This window comes from Ruditapes philippinarum, unplaced genomic scaffold, assembly GCF_026571515.1.
Source record: "Ruditapes philippinarum isolate M1 unplaced genomic scaffold, ASM2657151v2 ctg724_1_1_1_1, whole genome shotgun sequence".
NCBI classification, from domain to species: domain Eukaryota; kingdom Metazoa; phylum Mollusca; class Bivalvia; order Venerida; family Veneridae; genus Ruditapes; species Ruditapes philippinarum.
Window position 1 is genome coordinate 81,532 of NW_026864586.1, and position 26,200 is coordinate 107,731.

General features: G+C 32.6%; 1 protein-coding gene across 1 annotated transcript; it reads left to right on the top strand.

Annotated features, from left to right (window-relative positions):
• The first annotated feature begins 951 nt into the window (after positions 1–951).
• On the top strand, positions 952–10,319 carry LOC132726184 (mucin-2-like). Its single transcript, XM_060711456.1, has 8 exons — positions 952–1,154; positions 2,829–2,966; positions 3,230–3,279; positions 5,217–5,333; positions 5,535–5,645; positions 6,953–7,852; positions 8,418–8,431; positions 9,661–10,319. Exons 2-8 carry the CDS (start codon positions 2,905–2,907, stop codon positions 9,958–9,960), a joined length of 1,554 nt encoding a protein of 517 aa, XP_060567439.1. The 5' UTR covers positions 952–1,154; positions 2,829–2,904; the 3' UTR covers positions 9,961–10,319.
• Positions 10,320–26,200: the final 15,881 nt, after the last annotated feature.

Below are 26,200 nucleotides of genomic sequence, written 5' to 3' on the forward strand. Positions count from 1 at the left end.
ATAGAACAGAAAATGTTTCTGGCCTTCACAGGTCAAACCGCTGGTGGTATTCGCATGCTGCTGCTTGATCTTTTGAGTACATACTAGGGAGACATATGTTTTTATAACAAATTCCCCTTTTAGTATTTCATATCTTGACAATAGAACATTTGACAGACACTCATGCTGCTAGTTTAGCCTTTCAGTCGACAAATAAAGATGTATTTATCAAGTTTAGATTATCTTTTACTAAACTCTTACAGTTGATGCTCATAATATTATTGTTCTTTACCAAAGCGAACGTTTGATGTAAAATTGAACAGCAGGAATATATGAAAAATTGACAACCTATACACAAAAAGAAGCGAAAGTGATTTCTTCTTCTTCTGTCTTTCCTTCTTTCTTTCTTTCTTTGTTATGTTAGAACCCATACAATCGTGTTTGTAATCACTCTACTGATGTTTAAATTCACTTTAATTCATGATTTATCAAACCTTATGTTCCAATTTTGATGCTTTGTATATTAATAATTTTGATAACTTTAATGAAATGTCTGATATCCGTAAGCTGCGAGACGTATCCACTCCTTACAATGTATAGTTTTATTTCTGTGACATTTCTGTACTCCCTCAGGAAAGACCCTTTATGTCGCCCCAGACCATGCTATGTTAACATGATAGCTTCATCGCTATACATAAACTATTACTTAACTTTTACAAGGTAAGCACTTAATTATATTTTATATTTAATTTCAGATCCAAATGAAACCACGGTACGAATATACTTTACTTAACTGTACTTTTAAGCAAACCGTTTACTTTTATATACATTACATGGACTGAAAATATATATACGAAATTAAAACTCTTATACAATGTATATATTTCAGAAATATGGTGTTATTACATTAATTACAGTAATGTTATATAACATAATATGAAACACCCTGTAATAATAAAAAATAAATAAAAAAGAATTATGAACTTTTAATGTATCACATAAATTATAGAATTGATTCTGATGCCATGCGTCATACATATTGAATGTTCTTTCACTCTATTTTAGGCCCTGCAACATTTTAGCAAAAGTATTCCTAATGGCTCGACAGTTTTATGTAAACCAAACACAATATGTCACAATCAGATTATTACAGAGCAACAGCCTGGAGGTCAATGGTAATCATATGATTTCGAAATAGTTTCAACCTAGCACCTTAATGAAACTGAATTTGAATTTATTTTCAGATTGCATTTTCATCAGAAAATTCTTTGGTATGCACTGACAAAAGCATTCTGTATTGTTTAATTTTCTGTATTGTTTAATTAACTGCTATAGTTGAATAGTGGCGCAGCTTTGTATGCATATTTTGTTACTTCTCTAAATCAAAGTGATGTTACACTGGAATATTTGCTCGTGTTATATAATTACAACTTTTCAGTTTATACAACATTAAATGACGCAACCGTCAACAGTGATCACTGGTAGATTTAAAAAACAATAACAATTGAAGACCATGTGCCCGCTACCATTTGTCATCAATGGTGGCTTTACACGCATTCCTCTATCGCGTCTCTGTCCCCCAAGTGCATAAATTCTAATTTTGGTGTATTTTTTCGGTCAATAAAATTAGGTAGGATGGAACAGTATCAGAAATACAGTACTTACTAATTATGTTGGGTGTGCGTGTGTTCTTGTGTCTATGTTTCTGTTATCTATATCAATTTGAACAGTTTTGTGATATTCTAAAATTGATTATAAAATCTTTTTTCAATGTTCAGCCTTTGCAAATAGTTCCAAACATGCAATCTGAAGCAAATGCTGTTAGTTCGATAACTTTCGGATTGCACAATTTTCGACTTTTGGGTTATTACTGATATTGCGGTAAAATTTTATTCATGAATAATTGTGAATATAGTAAAGAGAAATTAGAAACCTCAAAGAAAGCCCAACACGGCAAAATTGAAAATGTTGCTGGCTCGGTTTGATTGAACCTGTTCATGGACCGTAATGGTAAGTGCAAGTTACCGTCCACGCCCTCTAGCACCGGCTTAAGCAGATTTCAACATTGAAAATGAACTGGTAAAATTTAGAATTTTGAAACATCCGTAGATGTGTTCATATGGCGGTCAACATGGAAACTTCAATGCGATACACGTTAGTGCCATTCCATGAAAAGCTGCATATGGTCCCTAAGTAAAACAAATAAATAAAACAAATGCGCGTGACCTAAACGAGAACAAAATGGGCGGAACTAAATAAAATGGAAATTTGAAAGGGGATCTAAGGTTATAAAGCCTGCATATAACAGATATGACGTCAATAGACAAATTTAAAAGCAGGCCACATATCCCAAGGGTGATTCAATAGTATTCAAATGAGGAATACTGGAACCACCCAACAAGAAAAGAGCTGAAACTCGATCGGCACTATTCACTAATGCAATATAGGTTTTCAATCCCTTCCCGCCCACTGAGAATATGTTACTTTACAGAAATAATACGTTCGCCCGCTCAATAATGAAGCGATTAAGTTATCAAAGCTCGTTCGAATTTCTCCCAAAAAAATCTCGGACATTGAGTCCTATTGCCATTTGTCTCTCAAAAACTATCCAGAAATTATGTGATGTTAGTAGCCGGTAACTTGCGGAGATATTGGTAATTACTAGTATGGTATCCACAAAAGCCGAAATATTACCCAAGATGTGATAGAATCAGCGTAAAGTCTACAAAAATAATTAAACAGCAACAATACAAACCATTTCACTTTGATACTTAAAGACTGATAAAATGGATCTTGTAAGTTACATTTGAATTGCATAAGTATTCCTGTAATTGCATATATATAATCAGTTCCCAGGTCAGAGAGTGTGGAGAGGGAGTGCCAGGTGTTCATTTCTTCAAAACTACTCCAGTTGATAATTTGTGCATGACCGATTTAGCTATCAAGACAGAAAATCCTGACACGCTTGACTTTTGTGTTTCTGCGGGGTAATTACATATCTTTTATATACATTTTCTGTAAGTCATTATTTACATACGACTGTCAAAACAGTGGACTTTGGGGGCATCCGTGTCAGATTGACATATATCTCGTTAGTAATAATTTACCTTGATACTTATGTGTAAAGAATTGGTTGCATTCATTATCCTAAATACCATAGATTGACTCTATTGTTGCAATTTGAACAGTGATTCAACTGTTGTTTTTATAATTAAATAACTGAAATCTCAAAATAGTTTTTCCATTTCAGATCCGGTTTGCAACAAAATCACATGAAAGTAGAAGTGAAAAATGTATCAAGTGAGCTATAAATATTTTAAGTAATTTGAGTATAAAACGACTTTATCAATTCTTTTAAACGGTGTAGGAACTGTCACACGCAGGATAGAGTACTTATGATTACTGTCATGGAATTTCTGGAAAATAGATTTCGTCGGAAATGGTTAATTTTTATCTTTAAAAGGGGAGCTTGAGGTTCAAAATTCAGGTTTTATGATTAAGCATGCCTTATATATTGTATTATGCGTCAAAATAATACCCTTAAGTCCATTTTGCGATGCCTTTTGTTTAAAATATCGTATTTTTGAGTAACATTTCTAAATAACTTGCTTATTCGTACATATTGACCTTTTCATTTGTGTTGTTTTTTTTTTCGTTGCTATTCTTATTTGCCTATTAAATATGGAAAGTTGCAAAACATAAACCCAATGCTGATAGATGTAAACCCCATTTGTCAAATGTCACAGAGTTCTTCTGTAAACTTTGACGGTACTAGAGTTCTTCTGATAATTTTGTTACTGTCAGTGTGTTTTTTGTGCTAAGTTACGGCACGTTTAATCGTATCTTATCAGTCAATAATAAGTTTGTGTAAATTATTATGAAGCGTAGTATGCTTATCCTTCCTACCAGTTGTAGGCTGATGTATGTTTCAGTTTTATGCAACATTTTTAATAACTTTCGAAGGATCAAGTAATTACATACAATTTCCTTTATCATACAAGTTAAGATTATATTTTTAAGGTACGATAAATTCATGGAAGTTTAATTTAAAGTAAGAAGATAGATTACTGCTATTTACCTTTAAGCTACCATTCTTCCGAACATTACCCAAACAACTAAGCACAAAAGGCTGATTGATACTCTAATATAAGCTTGTTTTTTGTTAAATTAGCAATATCTCGCTCTCTACTCAAAGTAACTAATATACACTCAAAGGCAACATAATATAACTAATTTGTGTGCTAAGGATGACGTTTCATAATGATTTACACACTTCTTGAATAATGAAATAAGCTAAAACGTGTCGTTACTTAGCGCAAGGAACACATCGGCTGTAACAGAAGTTATCAGAAGAAACAAAGCACATCTTTACAGTTTTCACAAGAACTCTATGACATTTGAAAAATAGAGTATGAGTTTATGTTTGCAACTTTCCAATATAATTAGATAATTAAATGTTGCAACGAAGAAAATCACAAAATAAACGGGTCAATGTGAACGGATGAGCAAATAATTTGAAATGTTTACTCAAAACCACCATATTTTAAACAAGAGGCGATGCAAAATGTACTAAAAGTTTTTTTAACACATAATACAAAATTATGGCAAGTTTGGTGATCAAAGTTTAATTTAGCACCACAAATTCTTTTAAAAGATGACAATTCACGAGTGTTTCATCGGTATTCATCGGTATATAAAAGATTTTCCGACGAAATCCGTAACGTTTCTAGGGAACTTCGTAACAATATCATAAGAATATGTTTAGAACTTCAACTCAGAGTCTTTATATCAAATTGGAAGATATAACAACAAATATAGAGTAAATAAATTATGTATTAATTGTACCATACATAAATTAGAAGATGAATATCATTTTATTTGCCCTAAATACAGATATATAAGTCTAAGACATTAAAACTTCAAAAGATTCTATTGCCGGTGGCCAAGTATTTTAAAATTTGAAAAGCTTATGTCAGAGCACCAAAAAAGTACAGTTAACAAAGTTGCCAATTTTATATACTTTGCGGACAAACTTTTAAAAGACGGATTCTATCGTGTATACTATTCTGACTATTTTGTATGTCATGTCTTGTCTTTTGTATTGCTTCATTTCAAGTTCACAACAGTATATGATTGTAAATATTGGCTATGTGCATCTTTCGGGTGTTAAACGCTTAATGAATGTTGCTGTTGCTTACAAAGCTTGTGAATTAATTCAGTGCTTTCGTATACATTAGGTTTTGGGCCATGTCAGAAACTACATTGTTTAAATGGTGGTAGTTGTTTAGCAGTTCAACTAACAGACGCTGTTTGTAAATGTCAGCCCGGATACACTGGGACAGTTTGCGAGACAGGTACATAAAACGTTTTACACCAATTGTTGTCAAATTACTTGATATTGTAAGTCGAAGAAGATGTAGAGAATTCAAAAATAGGATCAGCCAAATTCATTATCATAACTACATCTATATAGAAATAATATCAATTTGGTCTTTTCTGAAAAATGAAATTACTATTGTCAAGATTGAAAAAAAATAATTACAACCTTCTTACAGATGTAGACGAGTGCACATCTAACCCTTGTAAAAACGAAGCAACTTGTTTAGATAGAGTGAATAGTTATCAATGTCAGTGTAACTCTGGTTTCATTGGAACTAACTGTGATGGTTAGTAATATGATTTTTTGCCTTCTCCTACGTTATTTCACTTTTCGCCCATACAATGATTTTTCATAAAGTATGCAAGTAAACAGTGTAATGGCATATGGTTACTTTAGTATTGCTTCCTGTTAATGTTAATATTAAAGAAATGAAAAAATACAATGGATGGGAAATTAAACAAATATCATACAAGTTTGTATTTTTTCATAACTTGATATACTTATGGCATCGTATGTATCGTTTATCAAAGTATAAAACAGTAATTTTCAAATAAGTCAATTTACAGGAAGTAATGACAATTTTTAAAGCCGCAGTGAAAATATTAATTTGATATTGACATATATTTATAATATATAATCACACAATTACATTTTTAATGACAAGCAATTACAATATCTGCAATAAAACCAATGCAATCAAAAGTAATCAGAAAATATAGATTACTGTATAAATATAGGTAGGTAAGCAATGAAAAGTCCTCTTGTTTATTTTGACTGCGGATCGATTTTAAGTTGTTCCTACCTTCATTGACATAAGTATTCGCTGTTTTTACTTAATTAGCCATAATAATGTTTATATACTTTAAATCCCCAGTGCTCGATACTTTATTAATCTTGTTCACCATTTACTGTAATTACATTGTTTCAAGTGTATGCGGATTTAACTAAAACACTTGAATGCAACGCAGAGCGATACTTATAATGAGCAATAAGTTAGTAAGTACGGAAATAAATAATCAAACAATTTTAGCCGATAATTTTAATTTTAATTATAATTTTATTCATTAATTTATTTCTGTTTTACATAGACTTAATTATGAATATTATACCTAGTTAGTAATTCACTTCAATGCTATTCCCTCTTTGAATCTTTACTTATGGAATTCAGCATTTTTCTTTATCTCCTATCCTTGCAACTGCTTAACGCTTGCATATTTCAAAACTGCTTGGATATAAACGGATGTAACGCTAAGCCTTGCAAACATAGAGAAACCTGTATGAACAAGGTAAAGTTCGATAATAATACATCCCTCTACAGTCATGAACATTGTGCAGAAATAAAATTCTTAGAATTGATCAACGCTTTTAATAATTTACAACGTATTTCACATATTTGCTTGCTTTAAATAGATAAATAGATATCAATGCTATTTCTTCTTTCTTTTCATATATCTTTTACATGATAACATGAAATACCGAAACAAAATCAAATACTTTATCAATGTATGAATCAATCATTGACCATTGCTTAGTATATATTTTTTGTTTTTAATTTCGTTTCATTTAGTCATTTATTACTTAACTTTACTTCAGTTATGTCAACAACGACGACAGAAACAAGGAAAATACCTACAACAATTAAAGTGACAAAAATATCGACCCAAAAGATATCTCTTACAACACAAATGCAAAGAAAAATAACAAAACTTTCTAAACCTTCAACAACAGAACAAATAACGTTGATCTCAACAGCAAAACCAAAAACGGAAAAGCAAACGACATTGACAAAAATAACAAAATCAACAGTACAAATGCAAATGCACACGACATTGACCTCTACAACAAAACCACTAACACAAATGCACATGGCACTCACCTCATCAACACAAACAACACCACAAAAGTACACAACATTGACCTCTACACCAAAACCAATAACACAAAAACACACGACACACACCTCATCAACAATATCACCAACACAAAAGCACACGATATTGACTTCTACAACAAAACCAACAATACAAAAGCACACGACATTGGCCTCTACAACAAAACCACTAACACAAATGCACATGGCACTCACCTCATCAACAAAAACAACACCACAAAAGTACACAACATTGACCTCTACACCAAAACCAATAACACCAAAACACACGACACACACCTCATCAACAATATCACCAACACAAAAGCACACGATATTGACTTCTACAACAAAACCAACAACACAAAAGCACACGACATTGACCTCTACAACAATACCAACAACGCAAATGCTCACAAAACTAACCTCATCAACAACACTTACAACACAAAGCCCCAATACATTTACCTCTACAACAAAGCCAACAGCACAAATGCACACGACACGTATCTCATCTACAAAACCAACAACACAAAAACAAACGACACTGACATCATCAACAAGACCAATAGCACAAAGGCATACGACATCTACAAACAAAGAAAAATGCAACACGAAGAAAGGTTTGTATAACATATAGTTTAAAATAAAATAAGATATTTTGTTAATTTCTATACACGCTCTTGTTTCTTAGATAATTCTTGTATTCTTATAGTTTATTTTTGTTCAGTTATATCCCCTTTTTACTTTGAAATTTATTGGTAAACCTTTTTGTTATCTCTTGATGCATATCTCAAAATCTTTCAAATATATGCACTTTATTCTTATAACACTTGTTCACTTTCGATAGTTTAAAATGGATTTCTAAGATAATCATGGACTTAAAGTATCTTATTTATTTTTATTGACTATCAAGTGCAGATAAGTATTTGTTGCAAAATTATAACCCATTTTCCATTTTCTTTCTATTTAACAATCCAGTATTGAAAAACGTGAAACGTACTGTTCGTGAACAGGTCTTGTTTTAAGCATTTGATGACGTGATATCAAATGTTAATGCGTGTAACAATATCATATACATCTTTATTTCTTGGTTATTAAATGGAAATATTTTTGTAACTAAACCATGTTTATAAAGTTATTATACATATTGACCTTATCATTGATGAGTTTTGTTATTTATTTCAGCGAGTGAGGAAGCGGTGAGTACGTCTTATATTGCTTTATTTAAAATAAAATTGTCAGCAAGAAATGTCGATATGTAGTGTCTTCAACCATGGATATTTCACAGACGTTATGCAACGACGTAATTTGTTAAAAGTGTTTCGGGTGGATTGAGATGGGTTTACTATGTGAAGACACTCCCCTCATAAAAGTGCCATGTTCTACTCATTTGCTTATACATGTATATTTCTCATAACTTACCTTAAAACATATGTTTATGGAAAAAACGTGTTGTTAAGTATTTGTGTTCAGCACTTAATACGCCTAAATAATTTCGGTGAGTAACGTGCCTTTTCGTCCGCCCGTTTTCCAATTCTTGTCTGCTCTGTACCTTTTGAATCTATGATGTTTCCTATTTCAGCTCAAACGCGTCTGACTAGAATTTTAAGGACCACTATTCGCGTAGTTTCAAACCCCGTCTTGTGCGAGCCACGGGGTCTAGATGTCATATTAATATCCTAAGGGGTAGAGAAGTCAAGGGGTCTAAGTGTCTTTCTTGATGTATAATATGCGAGGGTCTTCTTTCCGGCGAAGAAAGTAGCTTTTGTTTTACCACAGTGTGTAGTCATTAAATATTTTCAAATTTTTAGATGTTTAAAATTGTGAAGACATCACTCAGTGTGTTTCTCCCCTTGCTTGATCTCCCCGTCAAAATAATTTAGTAAACATGTAACACTTCCAGTCTACACTTCAAGTAGGCCTAAACAAGTGATCTAAGATTGATCAATAAATTTACTGTGTCCACTTGACCTTTCTACACATTTTGTGTGTTCTCTCATTAGCGAGGGAACTAGAAGTAAAATAAACACAGGCAAAGCAATGTGGAAAATAAAGTGAAGCAGTTCCCTTTTTTATATTTTTTCTGGCAACATTCACATGATTTTATAGTTTTTGTTTGCGATTGCTAACGTCAGTGAACAGCAGTTGTGAAAGTTGAAGCACGAACATTGCGCCCGAAATAAGAAGGTTTATTCATTGTATCCCTTCGGAATTGAGCTTTGAATAGACTTGATACCGTAACATTAATGGGCACATTTCAAACAGCTTCAGAATTAAGTCAATTAAACTTAAGTTAACAACGGGTTATTGAATTGATCTTTTAATGTTATGCCCGTCGATCGCTAAACATTATTTCTTTATTTCTTTTCATTTACTTTCCATTACTATTATTTTGAGAGCAACTATATAAAATTATCATGTTTTACAGCGTGAAATGGTAACCAAGGGATACGCAAGCTGTTTCTGTATTGTCAACAACAAGAAGGTACAGGTTATTAAAAAACGACCAGTTGCACAGAAGGAGAAACTGTTTAAAGCGGCCGGGTTTGGGGCAGGCGGGGTTGCAGGTACAATGGCTGTAGGTGTAGCAGTGTATATGATTGTAAATAAAGTTCGCCAGCCAAACGAAAAAAAGAAACCTCCGACCACATGTCCTCGATTGTCAACAGGAAATGTACGTCAAAAAACACGCGTTCATCCTCAGGGACGGACATGCGCAAGCAATTAACTTCGGAGAACAACATCCAAATGACATCAGATAGTTCACACTAATTGATTGTGTATGACATCTAAAAAAGATAACTTCATGTCAGTTAATGTTCCGACTTTAAATAACACTAAATACAGACTTTCAGAAACTTTCCAAAATTAGTGTTTTCGTTTATTATAAAAATATGTAAGATTTATTGATAAATAATGACATCAAAATACTTCAAGTAGAGCATGTATGTAAAACTCCAAATTTCGACATATCATTTTTGTATTATTGATCTTTTCACAGGTTTTGGTCTCGTCATATATAGTGTCATATTGAATGATGTCTACAAACTTTGTTAACAATCTGTATGTTAAATATTAGTAAAAATAGTAAGCATTCAATGTGTGTAATCATTTTTTGTAATCTTTAAATGGGGTGTTATCTTCTTAAACTTTATAACGAGATAATTTATGTTGGCACTGCTCCGTCAGTTTATTTTTGTTAAATCTTATATGTATATAAGTTTAACAAGCATGCGTTTAGGATATTGTTCAGCAATTTTGGCACAATTACATAAATGTTCGACCATTCTCATGTGATAGTGCATGAAAAACATTTAAGCATCTAAACAAAATATTTCATATGATAATGATTCTTTTAAAGAAATACGGTTTTCTTCTTTACTTTTATTTCTAAACGGTTTATAGATGATATATTTCTCTCCCTGAAATACAAGAGCCATATATATGATATTAATATAACTCATATATAGTTAACATAAAAATGTTTTTTAAAACAGACATGTCCTTTTGAAAAAAAAATCTTTCAAACGTTTCAAACGTTAAGTAAGATAAAAATGAAGTTGTATATGTTTTGTTGATATCTTCTTCAACATGACTAGGTTTGATATCGCAGTGTTAATGGTCAGTCCTTTTCGTTGCCGAATATGAAGTCGTCTAGCTTACTTGGATATTTACATTTGCGGCCAAGCTTTAGGCAACAAAGGACCATGTCATATTTTTGAGCTTTGATATACAAGTGATGACGTCACAACACACATTAATAGGCATGCACAGATGGATGTTACAATATCGTTCATTTGCCTTCTACAATAATTGAAATATTACACGGGAACTGTGTTTACATAATTATGTATTACTATAGCTGCAACAAAGCTCCCAATGATTAATTATTATGAAATGCTGTATTTAGATAGATATAGCTCTCTTTTATAGAATAGAAGAAAAGGCTCAGCTCCCGATTATTTGATAAAAGATATAGAGTTCTGCAGTGATAGAAAAGAAGATAGAGCTCCCCCGCTATAGAATAGAAGATATAGATCTCGTTATAGAAAAGAAGACATAGCACCCCATTTTAAAAATAGATGACAAAGTTTCCCATTTTAGAATAAAGCTCCCCATCAAATAATAGAAGATAGAACTCCCCCATTTTTATATATAAAGACAAAGCTCTCAATTACAGAATAGAAGGCAGAGCTCCACATTATAGAATAGAAGATAGAGCTCCAATTTAAAAGATAGAATACAGAACTCCTTATTATAGAATAGAATATAGAGCTCTCCATTATAGAAAAGGAGATAGAGCTCTAGATTGTAAAATAAATCATAGAGCTCCCGATTATAAATAAGAGGATAGAGTTCCCGATTTTACAAAAGAGAATTGAACTTCCCATTACAGAAAAGACGATAGAGTTCCCCATTGTAAAATAGACCGTAGAGCTCCCGATTAGAGAATAAAGGATAGGGCTTCCATTTTTAGAATAGAATATAAAACTCCCATTTTAAAGTTGAAGAAATAGCTCCCAATTATAGAATAAAAGATAGAGCTTCCGATTATAGAATACAAGATAGTGATCCTGATTATAGAATAAAAAAGCGCTCCCTATTTAAAAAAAGAAGATAGAGCTTCCAATTATAAAAAAGAAGATAGAGCTCCCGATATAGAAAAGCAGATAGAGCTCCCGTAATAGAATATAAGACAGTTTATCCCATTATAGGATAGAAGATAGAGCCCCTGATATAAAATAGAAAATAGAGCTCCCTGTAATAGAATAGAAAACTATATACATTTTTTTTATTTCCATGTTAATCACAAATGGTAATTAATTCATATAATGTTTCAAGTAATAATCGTTACAATTCATACCCTGATGAATATTTCCCAAAATACGGTACAAAATAATATAGCAAATAACAAGGATGATAAATATGTCGTTTTGGCGGTGGCAATAACATAAAAGTCTAAAATCTACGAAGCAACTTTCCGAAACACCTCGCCAATATTCGATATCCGAAACTTTCCGATTCCGCAATTATTTTTAAATTCTTTCCTTCACTTTAGATCTCTCTAATTAATTAATAAGGTGATGATGCTTTATGACAATAAAGAAAAGAATAATGGTATTTAAGAACACTTCGCAAAAATAACAAGGGAAAATTTTGGATAGCGAAGAGTTCAGTAATTATCGGTCCCAGGAATACAAAAACTTATGCATGCATACATTTATATTTTCCACAATGATTACCTACGTATGAACAAAATAACCTTATGGACATAAAACGGAATCGGTCTGTGCATCAAAATCTACATTGTTGGCAAGGGATTTTTTATAACCAAAATAACTTATAAATTAAAAAGAAGTGGTCACACCATACCGCCCGACTCGTGACATAGCTATGAAACATGTTGGTCGAAAATATAGCTCAGTTCTTGAAAGCATTCTTTAAAATATGTCTATGACTTACAGCTCACCGGTACCTTTATCAAATATTCTTTAGGTGAAACCTCTTCCATGTTCAATCGTTTTCGGACATATTATGTCATACCCCCTGGCGTCCGTCCTCTATCTTTCCATCCGTCCGTTCATTAGCAATTTGGTTTCCGGAGCTTAACTTAAGCCACTTGCCCACGATATTAAAACTTCATATGATGATTGTCCATATTGAGTAGAAGACCTCTATTTATTTTTGGGTCACAAGGTCAAATGTCAGGGTCACTTTTGCCTTAAAACTGAAAACAGCTAACGTTCAAGTACTTAAGTATAAATCAGCCTACAGCTGTAACTTTTAAAGGATGAACAGCCATGTCCAAAACATGACCCCTATTGATTTTAGGGTCATAAGGTCAAAGGTCAGGGTCACAATGATCTTTACATTGAGAATTATTGTTTCTGGAGCATAACTTCAGTTCCTTTTAGCCCACAGTGTTCAAACTTCATAGAATGACTGTCAATATTGAGTAGAAGACCCCGTTTATTTTTGGGTCACAATGTCAAAGGTCAAGGCCACTATTACCTTAAAACTGAAAATGTTGTTGTTTTTTTTTTTGTTTTTTTTTTGCTTAATAACTTAACTATTAATCAACTTTCAGCTGAAAAATTCTATAGGATGAACAGCCATGTCTAATACATGACCCCTATTGAGTTTAGGTCATAAGGTCGAAGGTCAGGGTCCAAATTACCTTTACACTGAAAATTTTGGTTTCTGGAGCATAACACAAATTCCATTTGGCTTACAGTGTTCGAACTTCATAGGATGATAGCCAATATTGAATAAATGATCCATTTCTATATTGGGGCCACAATATCAAATGCTCTAAATATTGTTAACAGTGTTACAACTGTTAAACTTCATCACTTATATTGAGAATATTAATTTTATGCCCTAAAGTTTGCTTATATTATGTTATACCCCTGGCGTCGTAGCATTTTACTTACAAGATAACAAGTTGATGGTGGTGCTTTTGAAACAACAACTGTATATATATGAAGGTTCTTCAGCTATTTAGGAGGATTGCTTTTTGAAGGAAGTAATACTTTATTTCAATGTGTTTATGTATCAATTTCTTTAATTTATGTATACATTGTATTTCCTTCATAAATGGGTACAATGAAAGATGACCTAACTATTGGGAACTTTGGAAGCTGGCAGCTCGTTAGATCAAGACACTTTGGATAGCTTATTTCTTATTCATCATCCACAGATTAAATATCTTCAAGAGGAGTTTGATTTTGCTGCCTTACGTGTAAATGGTCAATTTGACACGCCAAAATATTCCGCAGTCTTCAGAGAAATAATTCGGGTTTTGACCAAACTCCATTGGAAACTCTGCGATCAGCAGCAACGTAAGCTGCAGCTGGACGTTCATTTGGATCTGGCGACGAGCGAGGACGTCGTGGACAGTCGTATACTTATGGTCGTTGCCGAGGACGAGGTTCGTTAATATAGGCAGGATCGTGACCTCTTCCAGAGTTTTGCCAATAGGCAATTTCCTAATCGAAGATAGCTAAGGGAGGACGACACAAACTTGCAATGTACGGAGTCGATATAAGAGTTTTTTCCCTTTAACATTAAATGTATATTAGAACGATTCAAAATCATTTAGGGTCAGATTGTTACGGACGAAGGCCACCTGTGTTGGGGAGCTATTTACAAAGGTCACGTTGCTTCGGGCGACTGGGCAAAAGAATGTCGTACTTGTCTTCGAACAAGAGAGAAATGTTTGCTACACTTACAGCTTTAAATGCTTTTTCCAGTCTTATTCGGGTAAAGAGTATTCGGATTTCAACAGACAATATATCAGCTGTGGCTTATATAAACCATATCAGTGTCCAAGTCCATCCCTTACCAAGAAAGCAATAGCAATATGGGCAGAAGCAAAAGATATTTGACTCACAGTCAAGTGGCCACATATATCAGGGGTCAACAATCGGGAGTCGGATTACTGGCCAAAGACATCCGACAAATACAAATGGATGTTAAACCGGCATTTGTTCAGACAAACTTTGGAGTCCTCATGCCATCGACCGCTTTGCAAATTGTCAGAACCGGGAACAGTTGTCTGAAGCAGTGGACGCTCTTTCTCAGGTCAACTGGCACTTAGAAAACAACTTTGTTAAAAAAGTGGTTAGGTCAGACTTGGTTCCACCGTCTAGTCAAAATGTCCATTTCCCCAAGGTTTGAGGTTACAAAACAATCCAAGAGTGTGTCGGGCAATGGGAGTAGCGGAACCCTGCCGCAACAGAAAATGGGCCCTGTATGCTTGGAGGATATAAGGAGGCACAAACTTGAACTTAAAGGCTGGTCATTAGAGGTTTCTGATAGATTTCAGTTTTGTATTGCTCCAAGTACGCTTCGATCATACCACATATTGATAAATTGTATGATTTCTACCTGTCAAGACCATGTCCTATTGGTTTTTTTTTTGATAGCAAGTCAGTCACAAAGGCCTAACTAAGTATAACGAACTGCTTCAGCTGCTATTGGTCATATATACAAAGTTAAAAGTTTACCAAACATTGCTGATAGCTATGAGATAAAGATGCTGACTTGTGCTCTTGTTAAGTCAGGTACTTCGAGGCCCATGTAAAAGTCAAAGGTTATGCCAACAAGTAGTTTTCATGATTTGTTTTTGAAATGGGAGGACAGCAATAAATTAGATATTAAAGCCCTGAGCATTAAAACCACTACTCTGCTTGCCTTGACAGCTATGTTATGACCATCTGATATAGCTCCTAATGCTCAGACTGTTGACACAGATGGTGTTAAGAAGGTGGTTTTTGCTGTTGACCAAGTTGTTTTTTCCGATGAAGATGCCAAAATTATTTTTTTTGGTATCAAGAACGATACTAACGCAAGGTTATGAGATTGTATTGCCTCGTGCCAGTATAATAGGTTGTACCATGTTCAATGTCAAATTATGTCATATAGGTAACTGTGTATTATAAATATAAGCACATACGTCCATGGTGTTTTTTCTGTTGTTCTAAAGTTAAGTTTAAAAGTTTTACTCATTACATATGGCATATTTTAAGTATAAAATGTTTATAAATAAAACATTGTACATGATTATGTTGTTGTTTTCACAGTGACGTATATTTAACAAAATAGTAGTCATCTGATCAACAACTACACATATGACGTCACACATAAGTATGATGTATTAATTTGTTCTCGACTTGTTTATGTGCTCTGTGTTATTGGTTAAATGATAGGCCTTTATGAGTTTTATATAGGTGTGGAATGACATGTGGAGAATATGGCATATGTTAAGTATTAATTTTTTATAAATAAAACAGCGTACATGATTATGTTGTTGTTTTCACAATGACGTTTATTAACCAAAACATATTTCCAATTAAAAACAAGCTGTGTCTTTCATAATGTTAATCTGTCATATTACAAAATTTCACACGGCAATCGATGATTTAGTGGTTAAAAATTTTCATTGACTAAATTTAACTTGGATCACCTCATTTATGAAATTTATACTTTTGTAGTACTTTCAACAACAGTCACCTTTCAAAAACAGTCCAGGTTGTAAATGCTGTAAACTATAAATAGATGCTGGATTGTTCCATGACATACCTCCTAGAACATCTGTAACAATATCAAATCACTTTTTTTCATAATTTTCTACTCATAAGTAATATATTTTTGACAAACTTTACATCACTAATCTACAAAGAGATAAGATATCAGTAGATAAAGAAGTACAAAAAGATATGGACAGAATGCGAAATTATCCTTTAGTATTCAACCATCAGTTTCTTACAAAGCAGAAATTCACATTTCAACTTGCTTTTCTGAATGCTAGATCTTTACACATCAAGATGTTCAGATAGACAGAAATGTACAGTCAGCTGATATTATAGGTTTCTGTTAAACCAGATTCATCAGAAGAGAGGCCACAAATGACACAGCCCTCACAGTTTAGACAAGATTATCAACTTCCAATTCTTGCACAACGATCATTTTATGGTCTTTCTTTTTATTCAAAGTCAAATTTGTTCAATTAACATCTCAAACCAAGTGGACGCAACTGTATTCAGTGTTTTACAACAACCAGATATTGTTATCATCATAATCTACAAATCTCCAAATCTACAAACTTAATCTGTCAAAGGCAGTTATTTTGCGGGACTTTAATTTTGATTGGAGTCAGAATACATCAGACAAATATGCATTTAACAACTTGATAAAAAAAAGCTTCATTTCAAGCAAGTCATTCATGGACCAACAAATGATCATAATTCTTCAATTAATCTTGTATTCACTAACATCGAGATCTATAGCTGTGGTACCTTAGAAACACATATTACATTGACCACAAGATGTGCTGGATTTGCATAATTGGAACAGCATAATTCTGAAATATTAAGTGTACTTAAAAAATAAAATTAAAAATTCAAAGGCAGTTATTTTGGGGGACTTTAATTTTGATTGGAGTCAGGATACATCAGACAAATGTGCATTCAACAACTTGAGAAAAAACTTCATTTCAAGCAAGTAATTTATGGACAAACAAATGATCATAATTCTACAATTGATCTTGTATTCACTAACATAAAGATCTGTGGTACCTTAGAAACATATTACACTGACTAGAAAATGTGCTGGATAGGCTGGAACAACTTACATTCTCAAATAGTAGATCCTTTGGTGTATGTCCGTCCAACACCACTTACATATACATTATATATTACAAATAAGTGACAACGTTATGATCATTACGAATAAAAAAAGCATTTTAAATGATATTTTCTATCTCTACTTCGATTTCCACAATTATTTATAATATGATATTTATATGAAATATTCCCATGACTGTCTTGCTTCATCCTTATTTTAAAAAAAAACAGTTTTCGGGCATATAATGCTCTGCCTAGTGGTGCTCTTGTTAAATATCTTTTTGAACGTAGCAGAAAACACTGATTTCGATCATTTGTATTATTATCAATATGACTGTACGGTTTTGGATTATTTCTTTATTGTTAACAATTTTGGTATTTTTCTTAAATGCATAAATGAATGGATGAACGCTAATGATAAAGAACTTTCGTCCCCTGAACTGTTTCTCTCTTCTCTTTTTATTTGTTATTTTTACGGATTTAATTTTATGTCGTTTATGGCTTTATTACCTTGTCTTTAATTGCGCGTATATATGTATGTTTACCTGCGGCGATAAAAACGTGTTTGACTAAACATATCGGGACGAAGTCAAATACTGTTTCAGTTGCCACGATCATGCTGTTTCATTCCCAACCCCTTCACCTTTGGTCATGTAATTCTCTGAACGGTACAATTGCCAAATTCTTCTCAAAATAATTCACATATAATCTTCGTTTTGGTCTTATGTTCTTAAACCATTGTTCACATATATTTCGAATAAATGAATTTTCTATATATTGTCTTGTAATTCATTTATTCAAATTTCAGTTAAAAAATTTACAGCCGTTGCTGCATATTTATAACCTAAGGGGTCGAGAAGTCAAGGGGTTTACGTGTCTTACTTGCAACTGTACGATGCTTTAACGTTTACGTGCCTTGTAATAATCGATTCTACTGATACCTGCAGAAATCGAAACTAGCATCTTATGTAAAAATTAAAATAGTAAAGAAAAAAAATTATTTACAACACGCGCCGGTGGAAATCCTATCACATGTCACTGATAAAACAAATATATGTATGACGTTAACCATCAGACTATATATCTGTTCATTTATGATACTGGTGTATGTTGTTTGTTTTTCTTCATGACTTTAAATAGTATATATTCATTTCAGAAGGGAAACGTAAGGTTATCGGATTTTGAAACAATCCGTTATTCTTTAAAAGAAACGGACACGTAATAGCAATGCAGCATTTACAGATTTATCTTAATATTTCTACAGTGATAAAATTTATTTTCTGGTTTACAGAATACATATGGTTTCCAGCTTGAAATAACAATGACTTGTAAAGCAACGATAGAGTGAAATAAAATTAATATATATAACTCTGCTTTTTTAAGGTCAATTATCACAATATATCAAGTATATATATAAATTCAACTGATTGTTTCGAATACGTTTCGAATACGCAGTATTAGAATATTTAAACGCGAACGTCTACTCCCGGAATACCGCACTGCGGCTTTACCGACTGAGCTAATCCCATAACCTCTTACAATGCATAATGCATCCCAATTTACCGACAGCTCTTGTTAAAGTGACATTATGCTCATATTTTCATTGTCAAGTTGAGCTAAATTGACTTTATATTTCAAAAGATTGACTGCTTAAATGATGTTTGACGAACAGATTATATTGGAAAATGTTTAGGATAAAATCTAAAATCTGCATAAAATATAAAAAGACTGCCCCACTCTTTTTATAAATTGAATGTTATAGGTAAATTCTAAATGATATTTACTGAAATTTCGTTTGAATCCGGTGGTTATTTATTGTTTATGCGAAGTAAATTATTGAATAAGAAGGAATTATGGCAAAATGAACATTTATTTTGGCGCTCACCTGTTCACTCGCTATATACCTTCAGATGGGCATAATGCCACTTTAACTACTCGATGTCATGTTCGTTAGGAACACTTATGCTCTAATTCAATTGTTTCAACCGAGCATAAATCATTAACAAACTTAAGCACTTTAACTTACATATACTACACTTACAACAAAAGAAATAAACAATTTATATGCTAATGGCTAAGAGCGATTGTTTCAGCCGTTTATTCGACGAGTTTATACATGGAAGAAAACAGAACTTATTCGTATCAAAATCACTATGACATTATACTTAAAACAAAAGATTAACACATTTCAGGTTCAACTTAAATTGATTTTGTATCATTCAACGAAAAACTATTTTTATTCATTAGATGTTTCAGGAAAAGGATATAAGTCGTTAACTAACAAAAATGGAGAACCATACAACAAATAACAAACACTTTTAATGAAAAAAACTAATTCACAGACATTACATAAACTCAGCTGACTAGCAAACCATCACAAACATTGACAGTAGTATAGATGACACAATAAACCGAATAACTAATATCATATTAAGTGCCACAGACAACAATTCTCTTAACAAAATAGTAGCAATAAGACAACATGATATTCCATGGATGAAAAACAATATTCGTAAACTAATAAGAAAACGCAAACGGGCTCACAAAAAACAGCAAAACTGATGAATCAGGAGCTATATTGGCAGAACTATCTTGCACTAAACGAAATACAGTTTCCGAACAAATACAAAAAATATTATAAAATACATTTATTGAACAAATAAATTCATCAAATATTCCACCAATAAATTGATTTTTACTGACTGGATGGTACATTCTGTTTAAACCATTGACTGATTTTTCAAGATCTTACGTTTAAAATCCACTTTTCCTATTTCTTGGAAAGTAACCAATGTCACTGCTATATTTAAAAGAATGATCTATCTAAGCCTTCAAACTACTGACCCATTTCCATATTTAGCGGTATAGGTAAGCTTATTGGGAGGTGTATCCATAAAAATCTTGTATAGAAGAGGAAATTTTAATGAATATTCGTTCATTGAAATCTGGCAAGGCGCCGGGATTTGATGATCCCACACCAAATTTCATTAAATATCATTTTTATTTATTTATGCCATTAATGGTATCTTTATTTAACAGATTACTTTGCTAAAGGGGAATTTCCAAATTCATGGAGTACCGCTATAATTATTCCATTGCACAAAAAGAGCAATCGCGATGATCCAGCGAATAATTGCGGAATCTCCTTGCTTAACATTTTTAGTAAGATATACACATCCATTCAAAATAGACGTCTATCCTTTTTTGCCAATGTTTTAAATAAGATAGACGAATCCAAATCTGGATTTAGAGCTGGTTATACCACCACTGATAATGTATTTGTTTTGTAATTACTTATTTCTAAGGCATTTTAAAGAAAATGGGACAATTATATGTTGTATTTGTTGATTACAAAACGGCATTTGAATCTGTCAATCGAAATAGGCTTTGACAAATACTTTACATTGCTAATACAAGAGGAAATCTTTTGAATTCTATTATTGTTATGTATAACAATATCTTTGTTATGTTGCTGTTTGTATTATATATTGAAATGGCTATAAATGTTGTAAAATTTAATGCTGAATGAATATTATATTATGTTATGTTATATTAAAAATTCTATAATTGTTATGTTTAATAATGTTAAAGCAAGTGTACGTTCTAATGGTCATCGCCTCAAGCAGGGATGTCAGGCTTTGCCAAAATCATTATCATAAATGAATAATCACATATGATGAACAATGACGATCGAATTAAAGGTATACAGATAATGCCGAATAAAATTTCAATATGGCTGCTTATATTTGCGGATACGAAGCTTTGATTGCCCAAACAGTTAGAGATTTACTATATCAACTTAAGGTTTTAAAAACGTTTTGCAAGTTTAGTTGTTTGCCATTAGGGTCAGGGTTAGGGTCAGTCGATTGACGCGTACTGATTGCTTTTGCTATAACAGCCAGCAACTCGATATAGTAAATTCTTTCAACATTTAAATCCACTATGTCGTTAAATGAGTTTGGACACATTTGGTTGAACCAATGAGTTCAAAATGAGAGATTCTTTCTATATTTGTTTTGTCAAATACTTGAAAATATTATTTGCAAGGATGGTATAGCAAGTTAGATTTTAGTGAATGGCTTTCATTGCTACATTTGTTTGTTGTATGTCTAATTTTTTAAATATCAGGAATTTCAGACATTGCTACGCTCAATTACGTTCAGGTCTTTCAAATTTAGAAGTGTCTAAAAGTCATATAGCAAAAGGAACTCAAATAATTGGAACTAAAAAGTATGTTCTTTAGGAGTATTTGAAAATGAATTTCATTTTCTACTAGTCTGTCCGGTATATGCAGGTTTAAGATCAAAATATATTGCTAAGAAATATAATACTTGTGCAACGGTTCACAAATTGAGTATATTATTATCGTGTAAAATGTTATAAAAAATAAAATATGATAAACAAGATCAAAAAGGAAAGGCGGCGTTCAATGAACGCAACCCCCACCCGACCCAGTAATATGAGCCAGTGGCAAGGAGCCCAGGAGGACCCCAAACAAAAACAAGACAGGGCACAAGGCAGAGCATGGGCAGACTAACCACTAAAATCATCAGCAACTGATAAGGAACTAAAAGAAAACAAATAAATGATTGAATAATAGGTCCACAAAGTCAAAGGGGACAGGAGACCGAGGGGAATGGGGGGGGGGGGTAATCAAAGAAGTAAAAGTCTTGCCAATTATTTATATTATGCAACAATTCGAAAAAAGAAGATAATGCAGTTTTGATACAGTAATGTCTATATTTCGTCTTCAATTGTGTAATGTGTGTGAATTGTTATAATGCATTGATTGGAATGTATCCACATAAATTGTATCTTTTTTCAATTCTACAATTTTTATATGTTATTGGTTGGTTGCCTAAATCAATACACTCTGTTCTGCTCTGGGTTTTTTTTTCAAACTATATTATTGAATAAACAACATTCTCAAGTCTTACCAATCTGGTTTGATCAAAGATGACTCCATTATAAATCAAATTACATACATATACAATGATATCTGCATACATCTGCCGTTGTTTAAATACTCAGATTTTCACCGGCATAAGCAGGTTTTCACATTCCACATTTCCACATGTAACATGATAATTTGGAAATTTTAAACATCCCCAGATGTAAAGTTACACTTCGCTTGTTTTTACTTGTGTGTGCAATGCCAACTAGTTTAGTTGTGATACTGTATAAATTACAGGCAAAAGGATTGCAATGCGTTTACGTGCTACGACTCTCTGGAATTTAAAGCCTCAAATCCTAAATGTGTTAAAATATGTTGCTGCGGGCCTTACACTATGCATTATTTTAAACTGGTTGCCGGCATGTGCTGTAAAAATGTCCGGTAAAAAGTGATCCGTTGGAAGCATAAAAATCAGCAGAATAACAAGAAAATTGCAGATTAGGTTTTGTACATGAGATATTGTGAAAGAGTACAACATCCCCCTAGCACCGGCTTGATCGTACTCTATTTTCAACACTTAAATGTGCTGGAATCAATTAACACAAAAGACCAGAAAAATATTATGCATAACATAATGAACGGTTATCTCAGCGCCGATCATAACCAATACGATGAGCTTCAAGCTAAGTTTGTATCAATGTCTAAAGAACAACAAATGATTGCAGCTTCTACAGGATGTTTTGCCAGCACATGGCCAGAGCAATCTTTCCTAACATATAAATATACATATAATATCAACTTTATGGAATATCACCAAAATCTCCAGACTTAAAAGTGATATACAGGGTAAAATTAACCGCCTTATATAAAGTTTTGATACAGTGCCACAGGCAATCTCCTACAAATATGCAAATTTGGTCCAACTGTAGATAAATCTATCTAAATATTATGAAAAGATTGTGTCACGTCAATGCCACAAAGCTGACAGGTTGTAATTAATAGTCAGGGTAGGCAGACGATATTTTATATAATTTTCACTGATATATTCTTTTAATTTATATATTATTTTTTATTTCTTATCACATTTATTGGGCATTTTTTAAATTTTTTCTTATGAAAATATCTAATTCATATTATATGATATCATGTTTCTCAACTGTATTTTTTGAAATTTTCAGCATGATCGTACCAAAGTTGACGCAAATAAGACATCATTTATACATGCCCACTTAAAACATTTGTTAATTGTATATCAGACTGCTATGTATAACAACATTCATACACAATTATGACATGAATATATTAAGCATGCAAAAGGGAAAACTTATAGCTGTAAGCAATAACATAACATCTATCTCCTTGACATATACATTGGAATAAAACCAATGTGTTATTGCTTATATAGTACATGCCGAATAAAAAAAAACAGAAAGACGGGTTTTCAAAATAATGTATCAATGAGGTTTGGCAAAAGTTCTTTAGACCTTAGCGATCCTCTCACGGACAATACTGAGAAGTGTATGCTACTGCCCACATCCTCTATCATCAAAACTCATATAGGGCGTGTCGTTTGTAAATAATGAAAAAAAAGACATAACTTTGGTTTTATTAAAATTCAAGAATATAATATGAAAAACAAAATCAACAAGGGTGATACAGACCCAACACCACCCAGCAACACAGACTTTCGGGAAGGACAGGGGACAAGACAAAGCAGAACGTGTTTATTAGCTTAAAACAGAAAAGGAAAAGACAGAAACCGACAAGAAAATTAAAGACGACTAATTAATACGCCTACAAAGTAAAGGGATGTAGGGGAAGAGACTTGAGGGTCAGGGAAAGGGAGACATACCTTAGACAAACCTAGGGGCACAGAGAAATTACTTAGACCAGAAAACAACAATAAGGGAAACGAAAATGTCATCATAATACTATGAAGCAACAAACAAGACATACATCTAACATACAAAGAGGGGCACTGCCTTGGAACTATCAGCAGCCTAAGCACTTTTGGGGAGGTTTAACCGGTAAATGGTGCACCAAACCTCACTCTTAACCCTACCATTTTCTTTTTAAACGAGGCAATGTAATTGAAATCAGCCAAACCACAAAATAATATGACAAGTAATAGCATTTCTTCTAAAGAGTGGTATGATTATTTCAATAAAATATTGTATGACGTAAACGCGGTAAAAGTGCCGTCACACGTGAATAACGAACATGTATTTTCTGATGAAAGTGCAAATTCACTAACTTTTCCTTTTATATAATGTGAAATGGAATCAGTTATTTCTAAACGTGTAAATAATAAAAGTTCTGGTTTTGATAGGATCCCATCTGAATTTTTTAAATATTCATGCCAGGATTTCGGAGAACATTTGTTACTGCTGTTTAACACAATTCTTACAACAGAAAAAATTCCAAATACTTGGGGCCAAAGTATTATATGTCCAATTTACAAGTCTGGGTCGTCTTCCTTACCGAACAATTATCGGGCATTTCCGTCACAAATACAATGTATAAATTATTTTCTGGCGTTGTTAATAACAGGTCATATAATTGGGCTGAAGAAAATAATAAAATAGAAGAATGTCAGGCAGGTTTGAGATGAAATTACTCAGTCATTGATAATATTTTCTGTGTACAAGTCATGATACAAAAATACTTGCCTAAAAAGGGCGGTTGTTTTTATTGTTTATATGTCGATTTTCCGAAAAGCTTTTGATAAAATTGACCATTCAAGATTATTTGATTCACTCCAGAAAATAGGTATTCATTGTAATTTTTGACGGGTATTAAAATGTATGTAGTCTTGTGTGAAAACACAAAATGCTTTAACTGATTTTTTCCGTGTAGCATAGGAACAAGACAGGGAGATGAATCTAGTTCGACTATTTTTATTCTATATATCAATTAATTATCTATCTTACTTAAGATTGTGGCACAGGAATATGTATTTGATATAATATGTCTTATGTTTGCCGATGATGTAGCTAACTGTGCATAGACTGTTTTTTAAATTACAACAACAATTAAATATAATTGACACTTTTTGTTATAATACTGGAAGGAAATCAATCTTGATAAAAGAGAAGTAATTGTTTTCGTAATGGTGGTCCATTTCGTAATTATGAAAAATGGTATTTCAGAGGTAAAAGCTTAAATACATATATGACATCTATGTACAAGTATATGGAACTCATTTTCACTCCTCAGTTATCATGGACTCACGCTAAGGAAAACATGGCATCGCAAACACAAAAGGCAATATTATCGTTAAAATATTATCAGAAACATTTCTGTCATTTTCCAAGTAATGAATTGTTCAAAATTTTTTGATCATATGATTTAACCAATTTTATGCTATGTATCACAAATATGGGGTTCTGTATATAGTCAAACTATTAAATATGTGCATAACGATTTTTGTAAAAAAAAAAAACATTTATCCGTTAAAAAAAGTACAAATATAGCTATGGCTTTAGGAGAATGTGGTAGATTGTCCTTAAGTATTTCGTACATGACAAACTGTATACGATATTTTTGTTAACTTCTGACAATGTCTTTATCTAGATATCCTAAACAGTGTTATTTAATGCTGACGTCACTAGACGATGTAGGTCGAATATGCTGGGTTACCAAAGTAAAGCATGTACTCTTTAGATATGGTTTTGTTTTTGTCTGGATATCTCAAAAAATTGGTGTCACCAATATGTTCCTTCAACGTTTTAAACAAAGACCTTTTGATTGTTGTACTCAACAATAGTATGAAATATAACGAAATCTAGTCGATGTCACTTTAAAATGTTCAACGATACTTATTAATAGAAATACCTATTAAACATAAAAAGGCATTTTCTAACTATCCTCCAATCATAAACTAGGTATAGAAATAGGCAGACATCTTACAAAATTTGTTAATCATATCCCCGTAAAAATCTATTGAA

What these genes read in the sequence shown, in the direction of transcription:
- LOC132726184 (XM_060711456.1), top strand. Translation starts at nt 2,905, where the DNA reads ATGACCGATTTAGCTATCAAGACAGAAAATCCTGACACGCTTGACTTT. An exon ending in GACTTTTGTGTTTCTGCGGG is followed by an intron (nt 2,967 to 3,229) that starts GTAATTACATAT and finishes TTTCCATTTCAG; the next exon opens with ATCCGGTTTGCAACAAAATC. An exon ending in CATTGGAACTAACTGTGATG is followed by an intron (nt 5,646 to 6,952) that starts GTTAGTAATATG and finishes ACTTTACTTCAG; the next exon opens with TTATGTCAACAACGACGACA.